Below are 25,407 nucleotides of genomic sequence, written 5' to 3' on the forward strand. Positions count from 1 at the left end.
TTGCCCTGGAGAGCAGCCACGGATATCCCCAGACGTGAGATAGACATCAGCAAAAATGCTGGTCCATTGTTTTTGCTCTTGCACTGCAACGCCTTGCATAACCTAACGGCAAGGCTTATTTTATTATAAAGCGCCCCACGGCAAAGAAAAGACAGCGCTTTCTCCCCTGTTAATAAAGCATTGCCCTGAGCAGGGGATCGTTAGCCGAGCCTGTTGCGAGCAGAACAAACAGGTCTCCTGTGATGGAAGAAACTGTTGAGTCTGACAGCCCCTGAGTCTGTAAGGCAGCATGTCCAAACGGAGGTAAACAACGTAAATTTCAGGCAGCATACCAAAATCTCCCTATACCGAAAATCCCCTTTCTAAGTGCACCGCTAGCTAAGAAGCAAGGCAGTGATTCTCGGAGAGAAAAAAATAAAAAAAAAAAAAAAGGAGGGGGAAAAAACGCTCTTTAAAGCAGGAGCCAAAGTCCTGACGAAAAGAAAACAAACAAAAAAAAAAAAAGAGGAGCTTTGGGGAGGGGAAGAGGGGGGCGCCGGCCCCACCGCTGCTCGCCCCCCGGAGCGGGCGGGCGGCGCAGGCTGGCCGGCAGCCGGCTTTTCCCTTCGAAAGATCGCCCGGGACCAATGGCAGGGCCCAGCCCGGCCTCGGGAGGGCCGGGATTGGTGCAGGAGCTCTGCTGATGCCTGGGGAAACCTCACCGGTACTGAACGCGGGAGGATGCGGGGGGTGCGGGGGGAAGGGGCCGAGCCTCCCACGAAAGGAGGCTACGCGCGAGGTGAAAGTACATCAGCGCCGGGGAAATTAGCCTAGGGGGCACTTCCGAGCCAGCGACGGAGCCGAGAGATCGCAAGGGGCAGGCAGCGAGAGACAAAGAGGAGGGAGGACATGAGCAAAAGGAGAGGGAGAGGACAGGGGATCAGCTGAGGGGAACCGAGCGAGAAAAGCCCTTCCCCTGCCGGCACGTCCCTGGGCAGCGCAGACAGGTCCCCCCCCCCCGTTGGCCAGAAGACAAAGAAGCAGCCAGCCCCATGGGGAAAGGGGGGGAGAAAGGCGAGGAGTCGGGGGAGTGCAAGGCGCAGATCCCCCTCTACACCTGGGAGGAGATCCAGAAGCACAACCTGAGGACGGACATGTGGCTGGTGATAGAGCGCAAGGTGTACAATGTCACCCGGTGGGCAAACAGGCACCCGGGGGGCCACCGAGTGATCAGCCACTGCGCCGGGGAAGATGCCACGGTAAGCACCCCCCGCACGGACACACGCGTGGCTGCCTCCGAGCTCCACCAGCAGCCTCTGACAGGTCATTTCCACCCTCACGGTTACTGAGAAGGAGCTTTTTTTGCCTTTTTTTTTTTTTTCCCTGCACAGCCGGCTGCCTGCCTCCCTCTGCCCCCCCTCTCTAACACCTGCAGCTCATCTCTGCTCTAGCACCGAGGAGCAGGGCGCTCGGCGCGCACTGATGCGACTCCTTGGCAGCCAACCCCCCCGAGCCAGGGCAATAACAGCTGGAAGAGCGGGGTGGTAAACATTGCTCGGCTCTGCTTAAGCCCTGCCGCTTGTCTCTGTCTCTTGTTTGCGCTGTCTTTCGACGCTTCGTAACCAAAGTGTCCGGAGTCTTCCCCTCTGCAGTGCATAGTTATGCGAGCTACACCGAAAGCAAACACAAGAAAGGGTTAAAAGAGGCCGGTCCGCGTTTCAAAGATGCTTCTGTTGAACAGGGTGAGCTTGAGGCTTTAAAACAAGGAGCTTTTTAGCTTTTTCCCTGTGGAGAATTCTCGAGAAAATGTTGTTGCAGGTTTCTACAGGGCACAAAAAAAAAAAAAGTTTGCTGCCACTACAGCTGCTCCTATGCTTCATAGCTGGCTTGTTTCAGCTCCCTCTCGTGTTTCAGCAACTTTTAAAAACAAAAAAAAAGGAACAAAGTGTTTCAGAAAGTGTTGTTTGCAGTTTCTCCCAAAGCCACCTACTTCAGAAATGCATACAGGGAGCGTGTTCTCACCCCCAATGCTGGCCCTGAGTTAACAAATTTAAACTGCCTCAGAGCTTTTCCATGGGCATGGTAAGCAGCAGAAGGGATCGAGCTGTAACTTTAACTGTTTATCTGCCACGGCTCTTAACACTTTTAGCAAGGAGGCTGTGCATGTGACAGAATTAATCGGCAAGAATTACTAACGTTTTCCTTTCCTTCTCCATTTGCCTGAGGTCTGTGGTTATTTTCCACTGGTTTCCTTGAAGCACCGAGATGCATTTTGGTGTTCCTGTCCCCTTCCAGTAAAACCTCTGAATGAAAAGCTTTCTCCCTCTAAAAGAAGTAACTGGGTGAGGATTTCCTCTGGGCTACATAAGTGCAGGGACTGCTGAAATCAGAGGAGCTGGGCTCCTGTCCCCAAGAATTTAGTTAAATCCTCCACTAGAAATCAAAAAGCATCTGCTATTGTGTTTGTCTCTGATCTTTGCAAGGGAAACTGAAACAGATTTCTGAGTCTACTACTGCCGATCCTTTTAACTTCTCTTACCACCTCTCCAGAGTACCTTGCATCCCACTATACTCAGAGCATACTCCAAGAAGACACTCTTAAGACTAAGAGTGCTCTGAAATTGTCCCTTCCATCCCGAGCACTAAAATGGAATTGGTATCTAGATTCCAACTTCTCTATGGCGAATCACATTTTAATACCAAAAAAAAAATCTCGCATTCAGAGTGAGAAATCCTTGTCCTTGAGTCTGTCAAGGCTTTACTAACACGTCTCATTTTGAGTTGCAAGATATCACAAATGGAAGAGCTTAGGAGGAGGAAAAGGCAATGATAAAAACTCAGTTCAAGGTGTTTGCATTCCTAGTTCTCGAATGGCTTTCACCTCTCTGGAATTCCCCTTAGCATTACATGCAGTTAGGACCTACGGTCCACCAAAGGAACTTCAGCCACTTCTCCTTTTATCTTTTACCAATGCTCTAGAGGATCAGGCGTACCAATCTATCACAAACTGCCCACAAACAGACTCACTGAACTCTACGCCCACGTTCTTAAATAACTCAGTTGGTGATGCGTGAGCTAATTCATTTCAGGATGCTCACAAGATAGCTGACTGAAAAGCTCCATGACAGCTTTTATGCTCAGCTGATGCTGATCAAGTCAGGAGTGCCCAGGCTAGCTTACACATGAATTTCCCCTACAAGTACTAACAATATTAGGCATTCATTCATTTTAGGCCATACTTTAGGATACTGGTACAGCACACCAGACTGGGAGAACATGTTCTGACATCACATCATGCACAGTTGCTTTCAGTAAATGAACAAGACTTAAAATATGAGCAGGCACCTTCCAGCCTCTCTGTTTTAGAAATGTTCAAGGATGTGAAAAAATGTCTTTGCACTGGCTGCACTGAGTGCTTCAATGCTTATGTACAGCTCATACCTCGACAAAAGTAAAGCTTTTTTCACAAAAACAGCTGGGATAATTCCCACTTCTCATAAGACACATCAGTTTATCTGGACAATAGACCACCAAACTGAGAGGTCAGGTGTAAATATCTCGTGGCATTTTCCAGAGTCTATCTTCCAACATTTGCTCTCTATCTCCCTCCAATACAGATTTGAGGACAATTCCAAATTTCAGGACCTATTTGTAAAGGAGACACCTGAGATATAGCAAATCAAAAAGCAATTTTTCCTTCACTATAGCTTTCTCTCTGATGATGGTAAGAATATTAGGATATGTTATTCTCTCTCCTGCTTGGAGACTATACTGAAAAATCCCATTCTCTACCCAATATTACTTTTCAGCCACCTCCAGTGAAGGTGAAACTTTCCTACTAACAGCACTTTCGACATGGAATAGGTTCAAGATGGCAGGGAAGTAGAAGATCGTATATAGTATATATATGTGTATATAGTTTTAAGTAACAACCGTGCTCTGACATGCATGCTTACATCTCTGACCAGTTTCAACCTTTACTTTTCATCCAACCAAGGAAGAAGGGTTCAGAGATGGAAGAGACCTCTCCCCAGAAAAGTCATGACAGAGCATGTTTAGAAAACAGATGTGCTACTGCCGGGGAAGCCTTAGGTGAACAGAAATACCTTCTAGGCAGTGAGGCAGAAGCTGCTGTTCTGAGTCACCCTGCCGCTAACACTACACAAACCTGAGTGCTCTCCATCACAGAGATAAAGAGGTAGCCAGCCAGACCTCTAAAGATTGTTTTCCTCCATTAACTTGAACAATACTGAGACAATATTCTTCAATGCTTCCTAAGTGTTCACCCTCTCCCTCTTTACCCTTCTCCTTTTTTCCACCTGTCATACTTTTCATCTCAAAATGGTACAACCTCGTAGCAGGCACAGTCAGATACTCACTTCCCCACTATTCTGGTCTTCCCTCCCCTTTCACATCTTCTGCAAATTATACCAGGGAAACTCAAATTGTCTGCAGAACAGGGCTGTAAGTATCAGCTTTGCTGGCCCTGGAGTTTTACCTTCATTTTGGCACCAGTAAGGTAAAACCAATAGACAACAGTGCAGTCAGAAAGCACTGGTCTCACTCGTGCTTGAAATTGGGGTAAGTTTTGCCAGTGTGGCAGTCTTCCTGAGTAGAACAGGGCAAACTGATCCAAACTTTCCCCCGTGATAACAGATATCGCTTTGTTTCTGAAATTGTTTCCGAATGGGATGGTTTGGACACTTAGCAATGTCACGAGAGCTGAGCGTAACTAGAAAAATCCAGTACATTTCAGTTTGCCTCCCCCATGTGCTGTAATGACATTTTTTCTCCTCTTTGCATCTTCCCCCATAGCCTCTGGCATTTTAAGGCTTTTCTAATCTTTATAAATTATATATATATATATATATATATATAAATAAACCTGTTCTCCCCATCCTTCTGTTGCTCCTCTTCTCATATATTATTTCTTTAACTTCAAGCTAAATGGCAGAGACCAGCTTTCACTCTCCTGCCTTGTACAAGTGAAATGTCTATGGTCCAAGTATTACTTTGAAGCTCAATCCCAAATCTTGGAATAAGCTGAAAGTTTCAGAGGACTTTGGAACCAAAGTTGCTGGTGGTAATTATGAACACCAGAGCTGGCCTATTAATGGAATTCAGCTCACAGGAAGGTCAGCTAGAAACAATGAGCACTTTCCAATCTGTCTTTCCCATTCAGAACAAGGGGTGAGATTTTAGCTGGTCCTTGGTTAGAAAATGGGACAAAAGAAGAAAGGCTGAAGCATGGTACTCCTGACTTCTTTTTTTGACCATACTTCAGTTCTATTTTACTTACTCATAAAATGAACAACACAGGGATTTCAATACAATGAGAAAAGGAGGTCATAATAGCACAAATCATTAGCCAAGCTGTTTGATGAACCCATACTTTCTTGAACTACCTCCCCTTTAAAATCATGGGCCTTCTGGACTCCATGAGGTCCATCGGTTTGCGCCTCTGTGAGGAATGAAAAATGTCAATGTTTCAACAGATGTGATTGAATCTTACTTGTAGAAGGAGCACAGTGAGCAAAAGAAAATAAGCCTTCCTCATAGCTGGAGCTGTCCTGCCAAAGACCATCTCACAGAGGAGGGCTGTGGTTTAACGTGGGGACCCAGAGAGCAGGCAGTCATAAAACAGCATGGAATTACATCTTTACAGTTCTTCTAGGTTCTAGAGTTAATTCCAGTTCTGTGCAGTAAGGATTGTGTAAGGGTTTCTGACGTTGGTGAACTTTCTGTCCCTGCTGCTACCTTTGGGGTTAAAATCCAAGCCATGCCATGTGAAAGGAGAGATGTGCAAGACTTCACTACTAGCAGCAAATGCATCAAATATATGCTCCCAAGAGGTATCTGCAGGACACAGATACACAAGAAGATACAGAATGAGGAAGGAATAGAAAAAAAAAAGATATGGTTAATGCACCAGACTCATAAATGATGTTGCATGGAATAATCAGGGTCTGAGATGGTCAATTTTAGAAAATTTAGATATGGAGAAAAGGAATTAAAAATAATACATAAAAGCTTAAACCTATCGAGGTACTTTTTTTTTTCTGATTTCAGTACAAAAGGACTTACACTTATTATCAATACCCTTGAGGGTATGTAAAAGCACTTGTTCTGTAAAACCAAAACCTATAGTGATCTATTAGACGAATTCATTCTCCGCTTTGCAGTATGCTCTGGGTGAACATCAAATCAAACACACTATAAAAAACACCTCTCTTGAATTGCCTCCAGGCAGCAGACTTTCAAAGGGAATTTATATCCTAGAGGGGATTTGCACAAACTCCTGTTGGCCTGCCTTCCAAGGGAATTAGCAGGACTTAGGTATTTAGGTGCTTAGGAAGTTTCCTGAGGTGCCTTTCTCTATCTGTCTAGATAGCATTCCAGTTCTCGCTGTTTATTTTCTACCAGAAAGCAAATTCAGCAGCCTCTAGCAGATATCTTCTCTACTAGCAGTACTGCATTGAATCCCAGAGATGGAAGTCAGTCCAGCTAGTCCTCAATCTCACATTTACTCACATTTCTATTCCAGGATGCGTTCCAGGCCTTCCATATCAATCCCACCTTGGTGCAAAAGTTTCTCAAGCCGTTACTTATCGGAGAGCTTGCTCCAGGGGAACCCAGCCAAGACCGAGATAAAAATGTGAGTATTTTTCTGAGCTGGGGTTTATTGTGGGCATGCTCCACCATTTTTTTTCCCTCTCAGGATGTCCTCCAGGACGTGGAAAAAACACCAGACAGATTGTGCAGGTGTCTTCACTACAGGCAGCTCCAGAGAAAGGTGCTCTGTTGCTGAACACCTCTGTGCAGCAATGTGCATAGATAAAAATGTGTGTGAGAGGGAGTTGAAACATTCAGACTTCTGTACAAGCATTTGTGCCATGAGTGGCAGAGCAATAGGTACGCGTAGGTGAGGTGAAACAGATGTCTCATTTCAGTGGGGTTGCTTAAAAGGAGCAACCCAGCAAGCACCTTTTCCATCCGCTCCATATCCTCAAGCCAGCCCCCGTACCCCTCCCAGACAGTTCATTTATTCATTATTCAGGCATTGTGTGTAGCATGACTGGTTCCTGCTACAAAACTCAATGCTGTTGCTTATGGCTGATCATGATTATCGATATATGTGTATCACTCACAACAGAAGAGACAATGCTAAGCAGTATTAACCCTGGAAGGCTCTTGATGAACAGTTGCATGCCAGCTAACCCACGTATTGAATAGACCACAGGTGCTCTGATAGTGGGTGCTCATCACAGAAGGTTTGGAATTATGCTTAAGTAATAGGACTGAATTCTCTCATTCTCCAGCTGTCTCTAATACTTGCATAGCTCATTCAGACTAGAGTCATCAACAGATATGACTCTCCACATAGCAAGGTAGTGCTGCTGATTCACAGAATTCTCCTAGCTCAGGGTGCAAAAGGTCAGGACACAGGCTGAGGCCAGCCAGGGTGTTTATTCATAGGAAAGTACTATGAAAAGCTAGAAAGCAGTGTGAATACGGAGATTAGTACTTCCTTACTTCTGGAGTAGCCAACCAAAGCAAGAAACTGCCAAGGTCCTTAGGATGGAGCCTTCCCTGGACACATTCAGACTTACTCACAAGCTACATGCTGTGTCTTACGTGTCCATTTGCAGTCCCAGCTGGTGGAGGATTTCCGGACCTTGAGGAAGACAGCGGAGGACATGAATTTATTCAGAGCAAGCCCTTTGTTCTTCTCTCTTTACTTGGCCCATATCATTGCAATGGAAGCTTTGGCTTGGCTACTGGTTTCATACTTCGGTACCGGGTGGATCACAACTCTCTTCCTTGCGTTCATCCTTGCAACTTCCCAGGTAAGAAGCAGTAGGCACAGAGCATACCGGGTACTCAATGAGGTCAACGTGCACTGAACTTTTCTTATTAGACCAATACAAATAGGAAAAACATACACATCTTCCCCCACGGTGCCTTCTGGCTGCTCCTGGTGATTTTGCATCACACGTTTTTCTTGCCTCTTGGGCCTTTTGTTCTCCAGGAGATGGAGGCACTGATCTCTTCTCCCTGAAGACCATCTATGACACCTCATGCTAGACGTTAGGAAAAGGTTCTTCACTGAGAGGGTGGTCGAGCACTCGGGCTCCCAAGGGATGTGGTCTCAGCACTGAGCCTGCCAACATTCAAACACTTCTCTAACTGATTTATTTTCCATCATCCCAGGCCCAGGCAGGGTGGCTGCAACATGACTTTGGACACCTGTCTGTCTTTAAGAAGTCTTCCTGGAACCACCTTGTCCACAAGTTTGTGATTGGACACCTGAAGGTAAAGGTCACTGGGGACACAGGGCACTGTGGAAATAGCTGCAGTCGCTTTGACTACATCAAAGCAGGAAACTGCAGCTCTTAGCCTTTCCACAGCAAGCAGATGCAGGGAAGAGAAGTTAGGGAGCAATTGCACATGGAGCCGTTGCATAGAAGAGAGAGATACGAGAGCACAACTACAGCTGTTACAGAACACAGTAATTCCACAAACCTCAGTAGAACTGCTCTAATTTATAGCAGCTGAGGACAGAGCTCATTAAATTGCATAAAACACTATTTTAACACCGTCATATTTTCCACATGCTTCCCACTACGGTTTAGTATTTTTTAAGTGTCCCATCCTGATATATCCCATCCATTCAAGGTATTATCAGAATTATATCATGGGCAAGGTCCAAAGCAGACAAGCATTTCAGCACCCACTTGCAGTAGGAACTTAAGCGGGGTAGGACATACCTTTGCCCATTCTCCCAAACCTACTTTGCATTGCCTGGCTCCTCCTGCGCAGTAGAGGGAAAGCAGCATCAACAATCAGTAAGACACCAAGTGGAAATAGCCTACCATTCAGCTACTCATAACAACCTCACTTGTAGGAAGATATTGTGAGATGCAAGTCACCGAGTGTATATTTATGGCCTGTTCTTTCAAATTATTTGATCTTTAGTGAGGGCAAAACAGCCTGGCATAGCTGACATGGGCCCTCTGAAACCAGCAGTCTCATAGTAACTGCCACCATAGCCACCTACTGCTATTATAAAAGCAAATATTAGTTTGGGCACAATCAGAGTGGCACTGTTTTAACGCAACTGCCACTAGAGGAACTGCGCTTTTGTATGGATTAACTCCTTGTATCTGCCCAGGGCGCCTCTGCAAACTGGTGGAACCACCGTCACTTCCAACACCATGCCAAGCCCAACATATTCAAGAAAGACCCAGATGTGAACATGCTGCATGTTTTTGTCCTTGGAGATACACAGCCTGTTGAGGTAAGGCAAAGGGGGAAAAAAGTGGAAAACTATTGTCCTAAAGGGCTTCAGAGAATGCTTGTGCAAAACCAGGAATTTGTCAGCGTTGCTGGACATGACTTACAGAGTCAAGACTTCCAGCAATGCTGAAGAAGGACGTGCTTCTCCCAGGGACTTCATCTATCTATTGGTTTCTGACAGGAGTTTGGCCTTTACACCTTCCCAAACCTTGGGTTGAAGAGCAATATTGACTGTATAATTCCCTATCCATTTCCTACGCTGACCACAGGAAAAAATATCTGGGGATATCTTGGGAAAAGCAAATGAAGATGGGACCATAAAGAAAGTAGAAAGCTGAAAAAGAAAACTTTCTTCTGCATAGAAATATCGACATAAGGGGAAAATGTGGTGTTTCTCAGTACTTCATCAAGAATATTTCAAAACTGATCTTCCATTTCCACATAAAATATCTTCCAATATTACTCCAGTTGTGCTCCAGACAGTCTTGACAACGTCCTCTCCACTGGAGCCTTTGCCATGCATGTGCGGGGATATTGTATTGCTTGCATACACACAGAAATTTCCTCCTGCTTTTTTTTCCCCTTTCCTTTCCTCTTTTTTCCCTTCTTCTATATGAAGCACAATCTGTGGAGATTTTGACTTGATCTGAGAGTGTAAGACACCAAAGCTAATCTGATTTGGGCAGGTGAAGTATACGGAAAGTTTCTGCTGGTATAAGCTAGTCACAAATGATCACACTCCCACCTCACTGTGGAGATGTTCAGACATCATCTAGCCCTGAATTTTAAAATTTACACAAAGACTGGGGTCAGAGCCCGACCAAACGTGAACTCTTTGGGTTAATCTAGGTTACTGCAGTCATCAGCCAGAACCGTTTTCTTACACTATGTACCAACATGCTGCACAATGAATAACAGGCCGTGTTAAGGTATTTTGATTCCACCTGTCCACTCCTAGAGCCAAAATACTTACCGTCTATTTTATAAAAACCTACACAAAGAAAAAAAAACGTTGGTCTTTAAAAAAATTGAACAAGCATTTCTACCTAAAACAAAACCAACACATCTGCAGTAAGTACAGCACAGGGAAATATAAAATGAAAAAAAAAACTAATGCTTTCTCAGCTTTTACCCTATTAAGAAAGTAACCCCAGACATATGCTGGGGACATACGTGCTGGTGTATGGTCATGTATAGAGAATGTCTTACACACACAATTTTTAAGAGGCATAAAGGTCTCTTGTATATGACTAAAATGGAAGACTTCTGGAGTATACAAAAGCCACTATCTAGAAAATGTAAATCAGTATTAAGCTCTTCACTGTATTGGTACATCCCATTGGAAAATGTTGTGCCTGATAACTGTTTTTTAAAGTAGACTGTGAGTCTACCACTTAAAGGAAGAACTGAGGATGTAAACATTTGTAACAACAAAGAAAACTGGATCTCTCTCCTACAAAATATCAGAAATGTTAGGTCTGTGTATCTCAATATTCTTTCACACTTGCACATAATCTTTTTCTAGAATAAGCCTAGCACACAGCCTTTTAGAGTTCAGAACACAGTGAATTCCTTTTCAGTAATCTTGTAGTGCCCAAAGTTACCGTTTCCTGCAGGCTACAAGATTTTAGTGGTCACGAATAGACTTAGAATAGAGAGAGACATGGGAAAACAGAATGGAGGAGAATGGACATCATAGAACTGGTGATCAGCCCAGGGAGAAGGATCTGACAAGTGGAGAGGGAAGCAATAGGAGAAGCAAGTCAGACGCCAAAAGTAAAAATAAAATAAAAACGGCAGGGAGCTCTGCTAGACAATAACACAGTTCAGGTGACTTGAAGTCTAGGGACAGCAGGCAAAACTCATAGGGCCTCCCTGTGCGGGAGACCCACAAGGGCAATGCATATCAGAGGCAATGCATATCAGAGGGCAAACGCAAAAAGAGAAGCAGCACAGGGACTGTCAGAAACACCAGAGGGGTCAGTTAAGTAGATATCTGCACAGACACTCAGGGAACAGCCAGCTGTTTTGCTTCAGACTGGCCAGGAGGTCACCATGACCTTGGCTTTGGAGATGTAGTATAAGTGGAAAGAGTACTGTTTATAGTCCCTGTTCTTTCGGTCTGCTCTGACCAGCAAGCATATTGGAAATTCACTGGGCACTCCAGTCCCACGCTCAACCCCCAAGATTATAAGGAAGCTCTTTCTACTGTATGACCAGAATATCCCATCCCGAAGTTTAATGTGACAGTTGCAGCTGTTCACTAGGAACTATGGGGAGAAATTCAATTCCTCTTCAGTCAGCCATCACTACTCAGACTTAATCTTTTACATACTTGTTTTCCTGCCACTCTTCCTAGTAGTATATCTTTACTTCCAAAATCTACTGATACCAGTAACCTCCTGATTGCAGCAGACTTCCAGCACAATGCATTACACGATGCAGGCACCTGAATGCACTGCTCTAAGTTCCACATGCTACTGCTTATTTATTGGTGCTACGAGGCTTACATTCACTGCAAGCTGTTATGCTGGAAGCAAAAAATGTGAGCTCACAGCAAATTAGTTCCTTGTATGGACATTGTGTCTTTTTTTGAGCTCTAACTTCTGTGTAGCTCTAGATAAGAAGGTTAGGAGACCAGGTGCTCTTGGCTCCTTGTTTTCACTGAAGAGAAATGGGCACCTGCAAGAATGCAACAAAGGTCTAAACCTGCCTTTGGGGGAACTTCTCTGCATCTGCTGCCCATAGGTGAACCACAGTAACACAGCAAGCTGCAGAACAGCTCTCAGTGACAGCACTGTAATTCTTATATCAAACTAGTGACGCAGACATTGTAGATTTAAACACATCCGTTTGAATTATTGTCATATGAGCAAAGGGCCACACTAGTTTTCCCACTGCTGTTAAAGTAAGGTTTTACAAGCCACCAGGGCTCGCGGGGCTGATGGCTGCAGAAGCCAAAATGGATCAGTGCAGGACATCTGCATGGAAGACTAGCCAAGGTTCACTGCCTTGCTCTGCCATTGGTATCCTGCATAATGACTTACCAAAGGTCATATTTCTTTATGCCTTACATTTGTGGTGTTAATAACGAAGACAATAGCAGCTCTTAGCACAGCCGCAGGCATGGCAGAAGGTGTAGAAATGCATGAAAATGCCCCCAGGCTCACAACAAGAAGTTATCTGAATATCAAGACAGGAGGCTTTAAAAAGGAATTTACATGTAGCACTATTATGAAGTCATGATATTTAACCATAGCAAAACACTTCCTAGCTTTACTGGTGTGGGAGTTCAATCAGAACTCTCCAGACAATAAAGAAGTATTGCACAGAATCTTCTCTTACATGTGGGGGTCATAGTCCAAGACTGAACTTTCTTATCTGTGTCCTGCAGTATGGCAAGAAGAAGCTGAAGTACCTGCCTTACAACCACCAGCATGAGTACTTCTTCCTCAGTGAGTATCTGCACTGTGCTCCTCCTTTTTCCCTTTGGTAAAGGGAGCCTGAAAGTCTGTCGAACTTTCCAGCCCCTCCTGTGTTAGCAGAGCAACTCCTTAAAGTCTCAACTCGTCTTGCCCTTCCTAAGACCTCCAGTCTCATTAATGGTCTACCTGCGCGGGTCTCTAAATCAGTTGGGAATTTCTCACTGATATCCAAGCATCCTTCATGTTACCAGCAAGGCAAGCAATTGAGACTGGGAAGTAATCTCTGTGTGAGAGGCTCAATGTAATGACTGCATGTGGTCTGTCGATGCTCTTTGATAAGTCAAGATGAACACTTGTGAACCAGAGCCTCCTTTCTTCACCAGAAAGCAACTGCCCCCATCACCAGTACATCACCTCTCTTACCAGTGCTAGGACTTCCCTCGAAACAGTTCCTAAATCACTCAGTCACTCTCATGTCATGCGCTTTTCTGCCTCTCTGATGTCCAAAATATTTCCCTTTGCTTTGCAGTCTTCCCACCTCTGCTCATCCCTGTGTATTTCCAAATCCAAATCATCTCAACCATGATCAAGCGCAGGTTCTGGGCGGTGAGTGAAATGTTCTCTCAGTGTTTGTGGGGTCCAGCTGACTCGTAGGAAATTACACTTGAGTAGGGAGAGAGGCCAGTCATCTCTCCACCACAAAGAGGCCTGGTAAAGGGAGGGTGTGAAGGGATCACACTTTTTTCTGCTAATTTCCCAGAGTCTTCTCCATTACCAGCAAAGCCATGTTATGTGAAATAGCCTAAGAGACGCCTGATGTTTTCTCTCTTCCCCTAGGACCTAGCCTGGGCCTTCAGCTACTACATGCGCTATTTCATCACATACATCCCATTCTATGGCGTTCTGGGATCCCTGTCTCTCCTCACTTTTGTCAGGTAGGAGATACAGGAGCTCCCTGCTGCTCTCCCCTCCCTCCAGCGTTGGGCTAACCAAGTCTCAGCTCTGCTGTGGGGCCCCATGCCTTCCCTGTTTAGGTTCTTTGCAGTCATTTACCTCACTGTGCATTATCCTGAGTATTCCCACTGCCTCATGTTCTCCCTATCATCTCCCAGTGCTACTTCCTCTCAGCAGAGCTGGAGCTGGTGCTCAGCTCTTTTGATGGTTCAGCCAGGATTCTCCTTTCTTTCCTCATTCCCCATGATGCCTGATTCCAACACTTCCATGCATTTTCCACATCGTCTGAGGCTGGATAAAGTGCCTCAAGCCTCCCCCTTCCCAGCTCACTGGGAAGGTAATTCACGGGCCCTCTCCTGAGCACTGTAAGTGAAATGCTCACCATTTCTCCCAGTGCAGGAGAGTGCATGGCCTGTACGTTACATGCATACATCATTGCTTCTTCACAGAGGTCACGGCCTCTGGAAGCTGTTTCACACCACAGATCAGTGCTCCTGCCCCTACGCTCCAGTCTGACCCCTTCAAAGCTGCCTCTCACCCCTCAGTATATCTATGGAGAAGTGCTTGCTGTGTATCTTGATTTTTGACTGGTCTTCTGGCCATTTATCATTAGCAGATCTCATGAAGAGCTGCTCTTAGTATAGAAACAGTATTAATTTGATTACTGCTCTATGACTGATGAATGGAAAATTCAGTGAGAGACACAAAAACATGAACTGCCAAAATGAATCAGGCATGGCAGAACTTTGGAAGCTTACCCACTGGATGGTTACACTATTCCAGATAGCAGCTATTCCAGATAGCAGCACTGAATACATATCTCTGTCTTGTATGTAATATCTGCAACTCTTCTGGCTAATACCAAAGAATGGTATTTAGTCCCACAGTCAGTATTAGTATTAGCAAAACATTTCATCACAGTGAACAACATTTTCTAAAAAAAAAAAAAAAAAGAGTAAAAAGAAATAGCAGCAGATACACAAAAACCTTCACAAAACATGAAGATTTGCCTCCAAAAAATTTAATGTCACTGTTCATGACTTAAGTTTTCATAGCTTCAAAACACTTCAGTCCTAAGAAAAACAGGAACTACAAAAGATACACATTTGTGTAAATGCATAGCCAACATTTTTGGTCTGGAATCAAGCTGACAAATTGACAACAACTGACCTATTACTTCAAAAATGTTAATGTTTTGATTAAGCTAAAAATGCAAGAAGGAATATATTTCCCCTTGCAAAATTGTTTCTAATTCATCATGAAGATTCATCAGGAGATAGTTCCCTGTTAATAATAGCTCTGTTATACTTGAGTCAGGAAGAGAAGAGCCCCAGGAGCTTTAGGAAACAATGTTCCTTTGTACTCAGCTCTCCCATTGCTCAGAGAAATAAGGATACGTAAGGAGGGTCATCACTTTCAATCAAAATATGTAAGGCATAAAGTTAAACAAAAACATGTCGTTTTGTTTTGACCCTAGACACAAGTAGTTTGTAGAAAGTTAAGATTGTTCTAAATAGCTGATACATGACATAAACAGTCTCATTCATCCTCTAGAAGCTAGACTAAAATACTGAGGAAAAACAAATACCCATCAAAATCCAGACTTCCAAACATTTCCGAAACCACTCTCTTTAATTAGCTTACTCCAGTCTGTGATTATATGCAATTACTGCTGGTGAAAGCAGAGATTCAGATCATCTGCTATTTCAGAAATCAAGCCTAAAGACTAGAACAAAGATGCTCCTGGATAACTACCTTGCCAACATACACCTCAGCCTCAGCATAGAAAACCTGCATTGGATAAAGTGCATTGCTGCAGACTGTTCTACAAGGGCTAAAAATGTAGTTTTAATACCATAAGCAACAAATAAGCCACTTTAAAGTGATTGCCAGCCCAGGTCAGACTTCAGAATTACAGTAAAGGTACAGAGAGAGCAAAGGTGGGACCCCCTAGTGTGATAAAGTTAACACCAATGGGCAGGTGAATTTTGAAAATAATCTGTATCCAGCAAGCAACTGGAAAAATAAAAACAGTTCAGAGAACTTCTAATCAGGGCTTGGTTGTTTTGTTTTGTTTTCAAGTACTTGGATCATCCTTATCTACAGAAAGGCAAAATTAGCAAGAAAGACCAATCTACTTCTGAGGAAGGAGAGGGATAGCTCAGTAGGATGTCCTTCTGTAAAGGTAATCATAATTACATTAGTCCCAGAGTTATAAAGACAGATAGAGAAATTCATTGCAGAAGTTCTCTGTAGTTTCCCTAGGTAGAGAGTTGTTTACTTCCATACCTTGGAGTGATACTTTCCTCACATGCAGTATCTCCTGCTGCTCCCTGTAAACCCCAGATTACCTCAGATCCTGGTCTGCAATATAAATTGTTGTGCTTTTTCTCTGTTTGTTTCTATAGGTTTCTGGAGAGTCACTGGTTTGTGTGGGTCACCCAGATGAATCACATTCCAATGGAAATTGATTTTGAGAAACACAAAGATTGGCTCAGCTCCCAGGTAACTAACTGGGAGGGAAAAGAATATCTCTAACTGCACTCACCCCAAACTGGATTAGAAATTTACTCAAAACAATGGATGGATTACCACTATTTCCAAGTAATTCCCCCCCCCCCCAAAAAAATATACAAAATACTAGTATAGAGTCTCTATCCATGAACTGTCCCATAAAGTTGTTCTCCCAGAGTCAATAATGCTGATTCAAGACATGGAAGCCCAAACTTCTGTTTTAGCTTTGACAATCAAAAGACTTCTTTGTTGTTCTTCCTCATTTGAGGCAGTATCAGGTTCAAGCATGATTTGACCTTCCTGTGGTATTTGTAGGCACACACATGAGCAAATAGAAGAGCCTCAATGAAAATCAACAGTTAACTCTGAATGCTATCTTTGGCTGCTGTAAATCAACGTGTTATTCCTGTGCTGAAAATATATCAACCCCAGCTGAAGAGACAGCTCAGTATATTTCTAAAGTTTATAGTTTTCTAAGGGAATAAGGACTGAAATAAAAACCAGCTGCTTTCTGAATCTCTTCAACGCCTGGTAAGATAAATGCACTGAAAGTATACTTCTTACCTGTAGTGGACCAAGTTCCATTCAGACCCAGAGGATAGTGGCAGTACCTTTGACACTGGCTATATGAATTTGGTAATTGAGCTGAGAGAAGAAATAACCTCATGTTAATTAGTATAAGTAGTAATTGTAGTTGTTAGTGGGGCCTTGAATACAGGCTTTCAAAGTCTGCCAGGCAATTTCACAGAATTACAGAATCATAGAATCATTTATGTCGGAAAAGACTCGTCAGATCACCTAGTCCAACCTTTAACCTAGCACTGCCAAGTCTGCCATTAAACCATGTCAGTATGCACTACATCTGTATGTTTTTTGAAGACCTCCGGGATGGTGACTCAACTACTTCCCTGGGCAGCCTGTTCCAATAATTCACAGTCCTTTCAGTGAATGATTTTTTCCTAATAACCAACCTTATCCTCAGCTGACACAACTTAAGGCCATTACTTCCTGTCTGATCACTTGGTGGTTGGGAGAAGAGACCAGTCCCCACCTCACTACCTTAAAGCCTCCTTTCAGGTACCTGTAGAGAGCAATAAGGTCTCCCCTGAGCCTCCTCTTCTCCAGACTAAACAACCCCAGCTCCCTCAGCCGCTCCTCGTAAGACTTGTTCTCCAGACCCCTCACCAGCTTCGTTGCCCTTCTCTGGACTCGCTCGAGCACCTCCATGTCCTTCTTGTAGTGAGGGGCCCAAAACTGAACACAGTGCTCGAGGTGTGGCCTCACCAGAGCCGAGTACAGGGGCACAATCACCTCCCTAGACCTGCTGGCCACACTGCTTCTTATACAGGCCAGGATGCTGTTGGCCTTCTTGGCCACCTGAGCACACTGCTGGCTCATATTCAGCCGACTATCAACCAGTACTCCCAGGTCCTTCTCTGCCAGGCAGCTTTCCAGCCACTCATCTCCCAGCCTGTAGCGCTGCTTGGGGTTGTTGTGCCCCAGGTGCAGGACCTGGCCCTTGCCCTTGCTGAATGTCATCCCGTAGGCCTCGGCCCATCAGCCCAGCCTGTCCAGATGCCTCCGTATAGCCTTCCCACCCCTATCTTTCCTTCCCTTATGCCATGATTCACTAAAACACCTAAGCAAATTTTAAATTAAGTATGTAAATCATGTAAATCTTAGTAGATTATATACTTATGGAAAGAAAGAGTGATGGGGTGGGCGGTATTATGAAAGCAAAAGATTATGAACAAGAGAAATGTGGCAGGGAGCAAATGCAGGTATGACCAAAAAAAAGAAAAAGAAACAGAAAGAGATAAACCTTTTTGACACTGACGCAATTTTATGAGAACTTCAGGGGTGAGGAGAATATATCTCCTGTGGTAACCATGTAGAAGTCACAGCTTAGCCAGTTAGAAGTCCAAGAGGATTTTAAGAAAGACTACCTAACTTGACAATCAAAGGTATTTTTACAATAGCAGGGGTAGCTAAGAAATATTTCTCTATTATTCAGATCTTACGCTTAAAGCACACTGGACAATAACTAGATGGGATGCGGAAAGTAGGCTTCCTGCGTCCATGTTTTTTTCTTCCTCAGTTTCCCATCCTGGTACTGTTTTTAACCATCTGATCTTCAACTAGACAGGCTGAGATTTAGGAGCCTCTAGTTGGGCTGATGTGTCACCAAATGGGACTGTCTCCCTGTATTGTCCCTTGACCACTGTTCAAACCTGTAAAGGCACTGTCAGCACAACAGCTGACAGCAATCCCTGAAGGAGGATTAAAGCTCCCCTTGCTGCGATCAGCTAGCTCAGAAGGACAGCCTGCTGCACTCTGACAGCTCAGCAGTGGAGTAAGACACACTTCATTCTCTTACCTGGCACAGAGAAGAGGAGCTTTGTGCTGATTTCGGGGTGAGGCTTCACTAATATTCACAGCTGCTTTCTTGCCTTCACAGTTGGCAGCCACTTGCAACATCGAGCAGTCCTTTTTCAATGACTGGTTCACCGGGCACCTGAATTTTCAAATTGAGCACCAGTGAGTATGGACCCAGAATCATTTGGTCATTACCAGATTGTCACAACACTGTACTTGAGGCAAGGAAAACTCTGCTAAAGACATGTGTGAGATGAGACAGAATCATAGGAAAGCCCAGGTTGTAAGGGCTCAGAGATCATTTGCTCCAACCCTTCATGGTAAAAGCAGGGCCTGGACAAGATCGTCCAGCACCTTCTCTAGCCAAACCTTAAAAGTCTCAGGTGTTGGAGAATCCACCACATCCCTGGGAGGTTATTCCAATGATTGATTGTTCTCACAGTAAAAAATTTTCATCTGATGTCCAATCAGAGTCTCCCCATGTGCAACTTGTACCCATTGCTCCTTGTCTTTTCCACAAGGCTCCTAGTAAAAAGAGAGTCTCTGTCTTCTTTGTAGCCTCCCTTTAGATGCCAGAACACCACAGTCTGTACTACACTCTTGGATTATGTGGCCCCAGGTGCAGGACCTTATATTTGTCTGTATTGGACTAAAAGGACTTCAGTGTTTCATAGCTGGAGGCAGCTGTGTAGGACTGCACACGCTGCTGAGTACTAGGTTTCAGGAAAGATATTAAAACCAGGGCCATGCCTGGTCTTCCCATTACCAGTGACAAATCAAAATATAAAAGAGATGTCTTCTAGGATAAAGCTGACTGTTTTGGAAGCCAACTTAGGAAATCTTCATTGAAAAGCACAGGGCAAGGTGATCCCAGATTCTAATACCTGCTTCTCTGTTCCATAAGCTTCCAGAGGTGGAAAACAGGTTCACTGACTATCCGATTTGGCAAGAAGAATGAGTTCTGCCCAAAGGAAATGGACAGCTATCTCAACAGTCTGGGGCTGTTTCCTCATTCCTGCTCCCCTCGCATTCCAGCTGTGTCCTTTTCTCATAAACTGACTTCCATTATCTCTCTTGAACACAGCTTTGTTCTGAGACACACCAGCAGCAGAATGAATGCATTCAGTTTTCACAAGCTACTTGGAAGCAGAGGACTATAAAGCACGGATCTCTCTCTGCCTCTTTTGTCTATTTGTACAGCTTGAGGAGGAGGCATTAATAATTAGCCCCTATGAGGAGGCAGACAAAGATGCCCATCCCTTGGGATTAGTCTCTAGAGTTTTCTCAGGTTTGTTTTCTCTTTCTCTATTCAAGCCTGTTTCCAACAATGCCACGGCACAATTTCTGGAAAGTTAAACCTTTGGTGAAGTCATTATGTGCCAAGTACGGAGTCCAATATGAAGAGAAGCCTCTTGGAAAAGCATTTGTAGACATAATTGGGTAAGGTCCTTTTAACACCATCTGCAGCCTGCAATTCATTGCTACATAAACATCCTGTGTATTTTCCTACAGAGAATTCAGGACACTATAGATCCTTGAAAGACAGCATGTCAGTATTTTGTAACCTCGTTTCACTAGGGCAATAACCTTCGTAACACAATCCAAGGAATACCTGCAGAAATGTTTTTCAGCAGAAGTGACACAGCTCCACTGATATAGTGGAGCAATGTTAGCTGACAGCAGCTGGGAAGCTGCGTCACTACATCATGGGAGAAGAAAGAAGTAGCCCCCAGAGCAGCTTCTGCAACCAGAGCACTTCTGTCAAAGTGCTTAGTGAAACCAGCGATTAGATCAGCACTAAACTGATTTAATAGGGACTTTTTAAATCATATCCTTTTTAAATGTTGTTCTGACAGCTGGTGATTCTTGCCTTTGGAAGATGGCAGCACATCTTCAGGCTGCAAACTGAGGTGACTCAAAGGGGAATGAATCAGGTTACAGCCCGTACCATTTCCTATTTGAGCCACGCTAGCAGCAAAGGCCTGTTCCCTAAAAGCATGGAGATTAGTCTAATTGAGCATTGTCAGGCCTCCCAATGGAACTGGAATAGGAGGAACTGCAGATAGTACAATGGGCATCACCTGAAGATCTTGCTCTTTGAGTCTGAAACTTTTTGGGGGCTAAAGAGCAAAATAGCTAGCTCCTCTTACTCTATCTGATATACTGAGGAAAGACATTTAGTATCCTAAGGATTCATGCCCAGATTCAGTAACAGACTAATCCTTTGTAGGAACAAAACGACAGAGGCAAGATCCACAAGCCAAGCAAATTTCTCTTCGTTTTTTTCTTCCCACAGGTCCCTAAAGAAATCTGGAGATCTATGGCTGGATGCTTACCTCTATAAGTGAACATGAATCTTAACGGGGGGTGTGAGTGACTGGGAGGGCTGGGGTGGGTGGTGAGGGGGGGGGGAGAAATCACATTTGTCTTTTACTGCTAGATTTCAGTCTGTATCCACAAGCACAGTTTGAGTGGAGTTTCCTGTCTTGTGAGCTGCTACTGGCATGAGCTCAGGCAATTTGTTAAACCCAGACAGATTTAAAACGTGCTCGGCATAGTCTTCAGAGGATGAGACCCAGTGCCTGTATTGCACAAAAGGGAAGGCTAGGGTAGAATGGAGAGGGGGATTTAAAAAGGGGGCGTTTAACATCTGCCCTCCACCTTCTCCTCACTAAAGATTCATTCTAGCTCTACCTAAAACACACAAGGCCTGATTTACAGACACATATGACTTGCTAGGCTTCAGCGAGTGTTTGCAATCCAAGGACGCTCGTGTCAGCTCGTGCCTTTTTTTAATCCATGTTTGTGCAAAAGAGGCACTCAGAAGAGAGTTTCACTTAAAAATAACACGGTCTGTGATCACCATCACAACAGGAGCTCAGGCGGGCTGTGTTCCCTGCCAGCTCTGCCTGCAGGAATCACACTCCGTGGGGACCAGCAGCTGCTGGATGGTGTGGCTTTCAGTCCTGCTCAGAGCCCTACTGTGCCTTTGTTGGTTTCTCTGTTTTCTCTCCTGCCTTTCTTTCTCTAATCATAGCATCACCTCAGTAAAAGCTGTGATATTGACCCTGAACCATTAACGTCTCAGCACCTTTCGGTCAGGGTTCTTAATACAGGACTGCATCTGTATTTTTTTTTTGACTAGCCTTGATTTCCAAGTGTCCGTGAAAGACCTCTGGGCTTACACGGTATATCATCTCCTTTTGGTAGAGGGTCTATTTTCTTTCTTTAATGAGCAACAGGCCTGGCAGAGCATTATAATTGTCAGTAACTTACTCAAAAACAATCAAACTGGAAATAAGACACAAAACTTACTAATTGCCACCCATGCCCCACTGTAACCACAAATGATCTTTTCACCTGCAAGAGCAGCTGGGCAGTGTACTTCAGCAACACCCAGTTCTGCCTGTCTGCACGTGCCTGACACATAGCAAGACTGTTTCTGCTGGTCAGAGGCCCGGACCGTGTATCCTTATCCTGAGACCAAGAAGGAGCTGCCCAACCCCTCGACCTGCTCCCCCAGGCCTTCTGGGGAGGGGTATGAAAACAGAATTGACCAGGCTGTGTCGGTGATGTGAAATCTTCTACAGAAAGCTCTTACAACATTTTCTGTCCAACATCTAGTTGCCAAAATCCATGAATGGCTTAACCAGAGGTGTGGTTGAACACCTTCCAGGTGCTTCACTAACAGACAACGAAGCCCACTGCAGAGAAATCAAGGACTTTTGATTCAGTTGTAATGCAACAGAAGAGATGTATGCTCTAGTTTATGATAAAGGGCCATGGTTTCAAAAGCAGCATTCCAGTTCCAACAGCTTGTCTCAGCTCAAAGCAGTTTCCTAGTACAATAGGGATACGCTAATTATTTGCATGTGTCATTATTTTGTTCAATTCTGAATCTCAATTCTGACCATCAAGTCCTTTGATGCTAATAAAGTCCCACAAAGTCAGCAAGGTTCTGCACGCACAGAGACAACTCCAGGACTGTGGCCAGACACTTCCAAAACCATGTTCTCACCTCCCACTTTGGAGAACAAGATGAGATTCCTGTGCTTACAGAAAGGAAATGCATAGGTAGGACTGCAACCTAACCCAGCTACTAATGGGCTTACTTTCATGTTCTTGTCGCCCCTTACTTGAGTATCACCATGAATAGTTAGGACAAAACCTCGCTGGTGCCTAAAACTTGAAAAGAATTTGAGGAGTTTTTATAGCTGATTTCTAACAGCGTACGCAGTAACATCCTTCTGGATACTGTAACTTCTCAGACAGGCAGTAACAGGCAATTGTGGTTAGCTGTATTAAGGCTGCCTTGCTATGTCCATTTGTTTCTGACTCCTTGAATGTGTCTCACTGCCTCTGCTCCAGCAGGGAGAACCACAAACACACTGTAGCACCAGCGGTGCAATCTTTTAAACACTCAGCTTATTCTTCTGATGGCTTGTATTTTTTTTTGCTCATTCAGTTCTTGTTTCCAAAGCAGATGTTTCCTGAGTACAGATGCTTCCTCCTCCTTAGCTCTGTCCTCTTTTGTCTATCTTACCTTTCGTCCTGGGGAAACCATTTGCTCTTTAACACCTAGAAACTTTCCCGCAGGGAACTTGTACCTCTGCCTAGGTAAATAGTGCTGCTTTAGCAGTTTGGCTTCTGACCTGCCCGCTGGAAGGACTGTTTTTCTGCTAAAAATCCAAAGTACTTCCAACCTAACAGCCTGGCCTAACAGTGCCTAGCAGACAGCAGCTACAACTGATGATGGCTGAAGGAACCTGAGAGGTTCTAGGAGAGCAACCATGCTGCAACAGTCTACAGAAGGAAGGACCTTAGGCAAACGGGCTTCAGCCCCCCCAAAGACCTTAGGGCAAGGTACAAAAGAGAAGAACGGAGGGACAGGATAGATCTTGATATTAGCTCTTCTCCCTGCTACTTGATTTTTTCAGACCCTCTAAAATTCCCCTTTCATGAAAAAAAATTGTTCAGTTGCTCAAATCCAGAAATAAAAATAATAAAAAATAAAAGCGTAATGTTATAATCAGAAGTGACGTCCAAGTCTCATGCACTGTTCTTGCTATTGCAAGATAAAAGGGTCTGCTCTGCAAAGAACAGGTCACCAACACTTTTTAACCAGCAGTTTGTTCTTTTATTCATTGTACTCATAAGTTCAGAAAGTTTGTCTTGTGAAAACATAAGAAGCTGGTGACTATGTCAAGCAAAGCCTCTCTGGCAGCATTACTCATGTAGTTTCTTCCCCTCCCTCCAAGAAATCCCAGCCCACTATCATGGAAGTCAAACTGTTATATAAGCACATTAACGTACGAGTTCTCTGTCTATTAGTCAGATCAAACAGACCCCTGACCAAAAAAAAAAAAAAGGACATCTGGAGAAATCTGCCTTGTTAAAATTGAAAGTAGCACCAAAGTGAAATCTGATCTACAGATGTTTGAGAAGTTTCAGTAAAACTACATCCATCCACAGCCCAAGTTTGCAAACTTCACATGGCCTTGCATGACTTTGTCCCCAGGGCAAAAATGCAGCAATCCTGGATGAGCTTCCCTCTGCAGTTTCCAATTAGCCATCAAAATTATATAATCGCTGCAATTTAAGCACAGTTTTGCTCCAGCTGAGGACTAAAACTAACCAGTTTCTCTAAAAATGAGTGGATTTCATTTCTCTCTCGAAAAACCTGCAAAGACTTGCCGATAAAGTCATCTGAGCCACGTCGCTGGCTACAGGAGCACTTGCCAGCATACGGAAGCTGTGAGTCAGAAACACAGCTTGTCCCAGGTCCAATAACGAAACAATAGTCAGGAACTGACTGGCTTCGCTTCTCTTCAGTCACTTGTTAGCAGGGCCTGGCATACAAGTGGGAGCACCAGCACGTTCAGAGAGGCTTGGAAGAGAAAGGCATTACCTAAAGCAAGTGCAGGGAAGGCAAAAGAAACCTCTGGGCAGGAGGGATATGGGCATGTATTTTGGAAGGAGTAGTATGGAGCTGGGAGAAACGTGTGAAGGGAGCAGGCTCGGCAGCGGTGCATGAGCGGGAGAAAAAGCACCAAGGAGGTGGACAGAGAAGAAAAGGCGACTTGAAACCAGGTGCCCAGTATTCTCCCACTAATTGCTAGTATCTGACTGGCTACAGACACTGGTTCTGCATGGATGCACAAGGTGAGAAACGACAGAGCACAGGCACAAAGAAAATGCTGGAGCCTGGCTGCAGCAGAGGCAGTCGGCATCACTGGACGTCTCGTAGGGAACTGGGTCTTGCACTGAGCTTGTCCTCCCCCAGCTGTGGGAGCAGGGACAGTACAGGGGTAACACACGCTGTGCCCTTACTGGCGTGCCTCCTTCCCCCACAAAGCATCCTGGCTAAGCTTGGTTAAAACCGTGACCTAGATCTTCAGCAAACAGAAATTAATTCTACCCAAGGCCATGGGTCAGCGCCAGCTCTGTGAACTAACAAGGAATGTAGCCCCACGTTTTCAGGGAGAGGCACGATGGGAATGAGGGTACTCACACTGAGATTTTCCTTTAAGCAAGAATTTAACGAGTCTAAGATCCCAACTTTTTACTGAAAAAAAGCTTGGGAGGCTCAGAGCACCAGCAGAGCCTCATCAGGACACAGCTTCAGGCACCATCTCCTTGCTACAGGGGATGTAGAGGATGCAATCTCTTTCCTGATCACACTGACTGAATTTTAGCTCTTCATTAGGGCAAAGACATCCTTTTCTTTCTGTAAAAATGGCCACGTTCCAGCCATGGCCTCTTCCAGTAGATGCTTTCCTAAGTCCTAACATCTCAAATGTTCTTTAGAAGTTGTTAAAAAAAAAAAAATCAAACCCACATTCCTTGTATGATGGCTCCTGAT

At 44.4% G+C, this 25,407-nt stretch overlaps 2 protein-coding genes across 15 annotated transcripts in view; one reads left to right on the plus strand and one right to left on the minus strand.

Annotated features, from left to right (window-relative positions):
- Window positions 1-25,407, minus strand: part of RAB3IL1 (RAB3A interacting protein like 1) — a 67,609-nt gene that overhangs the window by 12,869 nt on the left and 29,333 nt on the right. For 13 of the 14 annotated variants that reach the window (XM_080592424.1, XM_080592423.1, XM_080592422.1 and 10 more), the window contains one exon: window positions 18,547-18,684. The exons of the other annotated variant lie outside the window; for it this stretch is intronic. The gene's annotated coding sequence lies outside the window, so the exon portion shown is untranslated. The remainder of the gene's footprint in view (window positions 1-18,546; window positions 18,685-25,407) is intronic. 14 annotated transcript variants of the gene reach the window in all.
- Window positions 730-25,378, plus strand: LOC308195296 (acyl-CoA 6-desaturase-like). Its single transcript, XM_080592419.1, has 12 exons — window positions 730-1,238; window positions 6,524-6,634; window positions 7,629-7,826; window positions 8,191-8,292; window positions 9,152-9,277; window positions 12,671-12,731; window positions 13,231-13,307; window positions 13,539-13,636; window positions 16,064-16,160; window positions 18,628-18,707; window positions 19,860-19,985; window positions 20,842-25,378. Exons 1-12 carry the CDS (start codon window positions 1,032-1,034, stop codon window positions 20,891-20,893), a joined length of 1,335 nt encoding a protein of 444 aa, XP_080448545.1. The 5' UTR covers window positions 730-1,031; the 3' UTR covers window positions 20,894-25,378.

Source organism: Anser brachyrhynchus (assembly GCF_964034855.1).
Source record: "Anser brachyrhynchus genome assembly, chromosome: 5".
In the NCBI taxonomy this organism is placed as follows: Eukaryota; Metazoa; Chordata; class Aves; order Anseriformes; family Anatidae; genus Anser; species Anser brachyrhynchus.

Coding starts and splice junctions, on each gene's coding strand:
- LOC308195296 (XM_080592419.1), top strand. CDS start 1,032: ATGGGGAAAGGGGGGGAGAAAGGCGAGGAGTCGGGGGAGTGCAAGGCG. Junction 12,732..13,230: donor GCATGAGTACTTCTTCCTCA/GTGAGTATCTGC, acceptor TTTGCTTTGCAG/TCTTCCCACCTCTGCTCATC. Junction 19,986..20,841: donor GCATTTGTAGACATAATTGG/GTAAGGTCCTTT, acceptor TTCTTCCCACAG/GTCCCTAAAGAAATCTGGAG.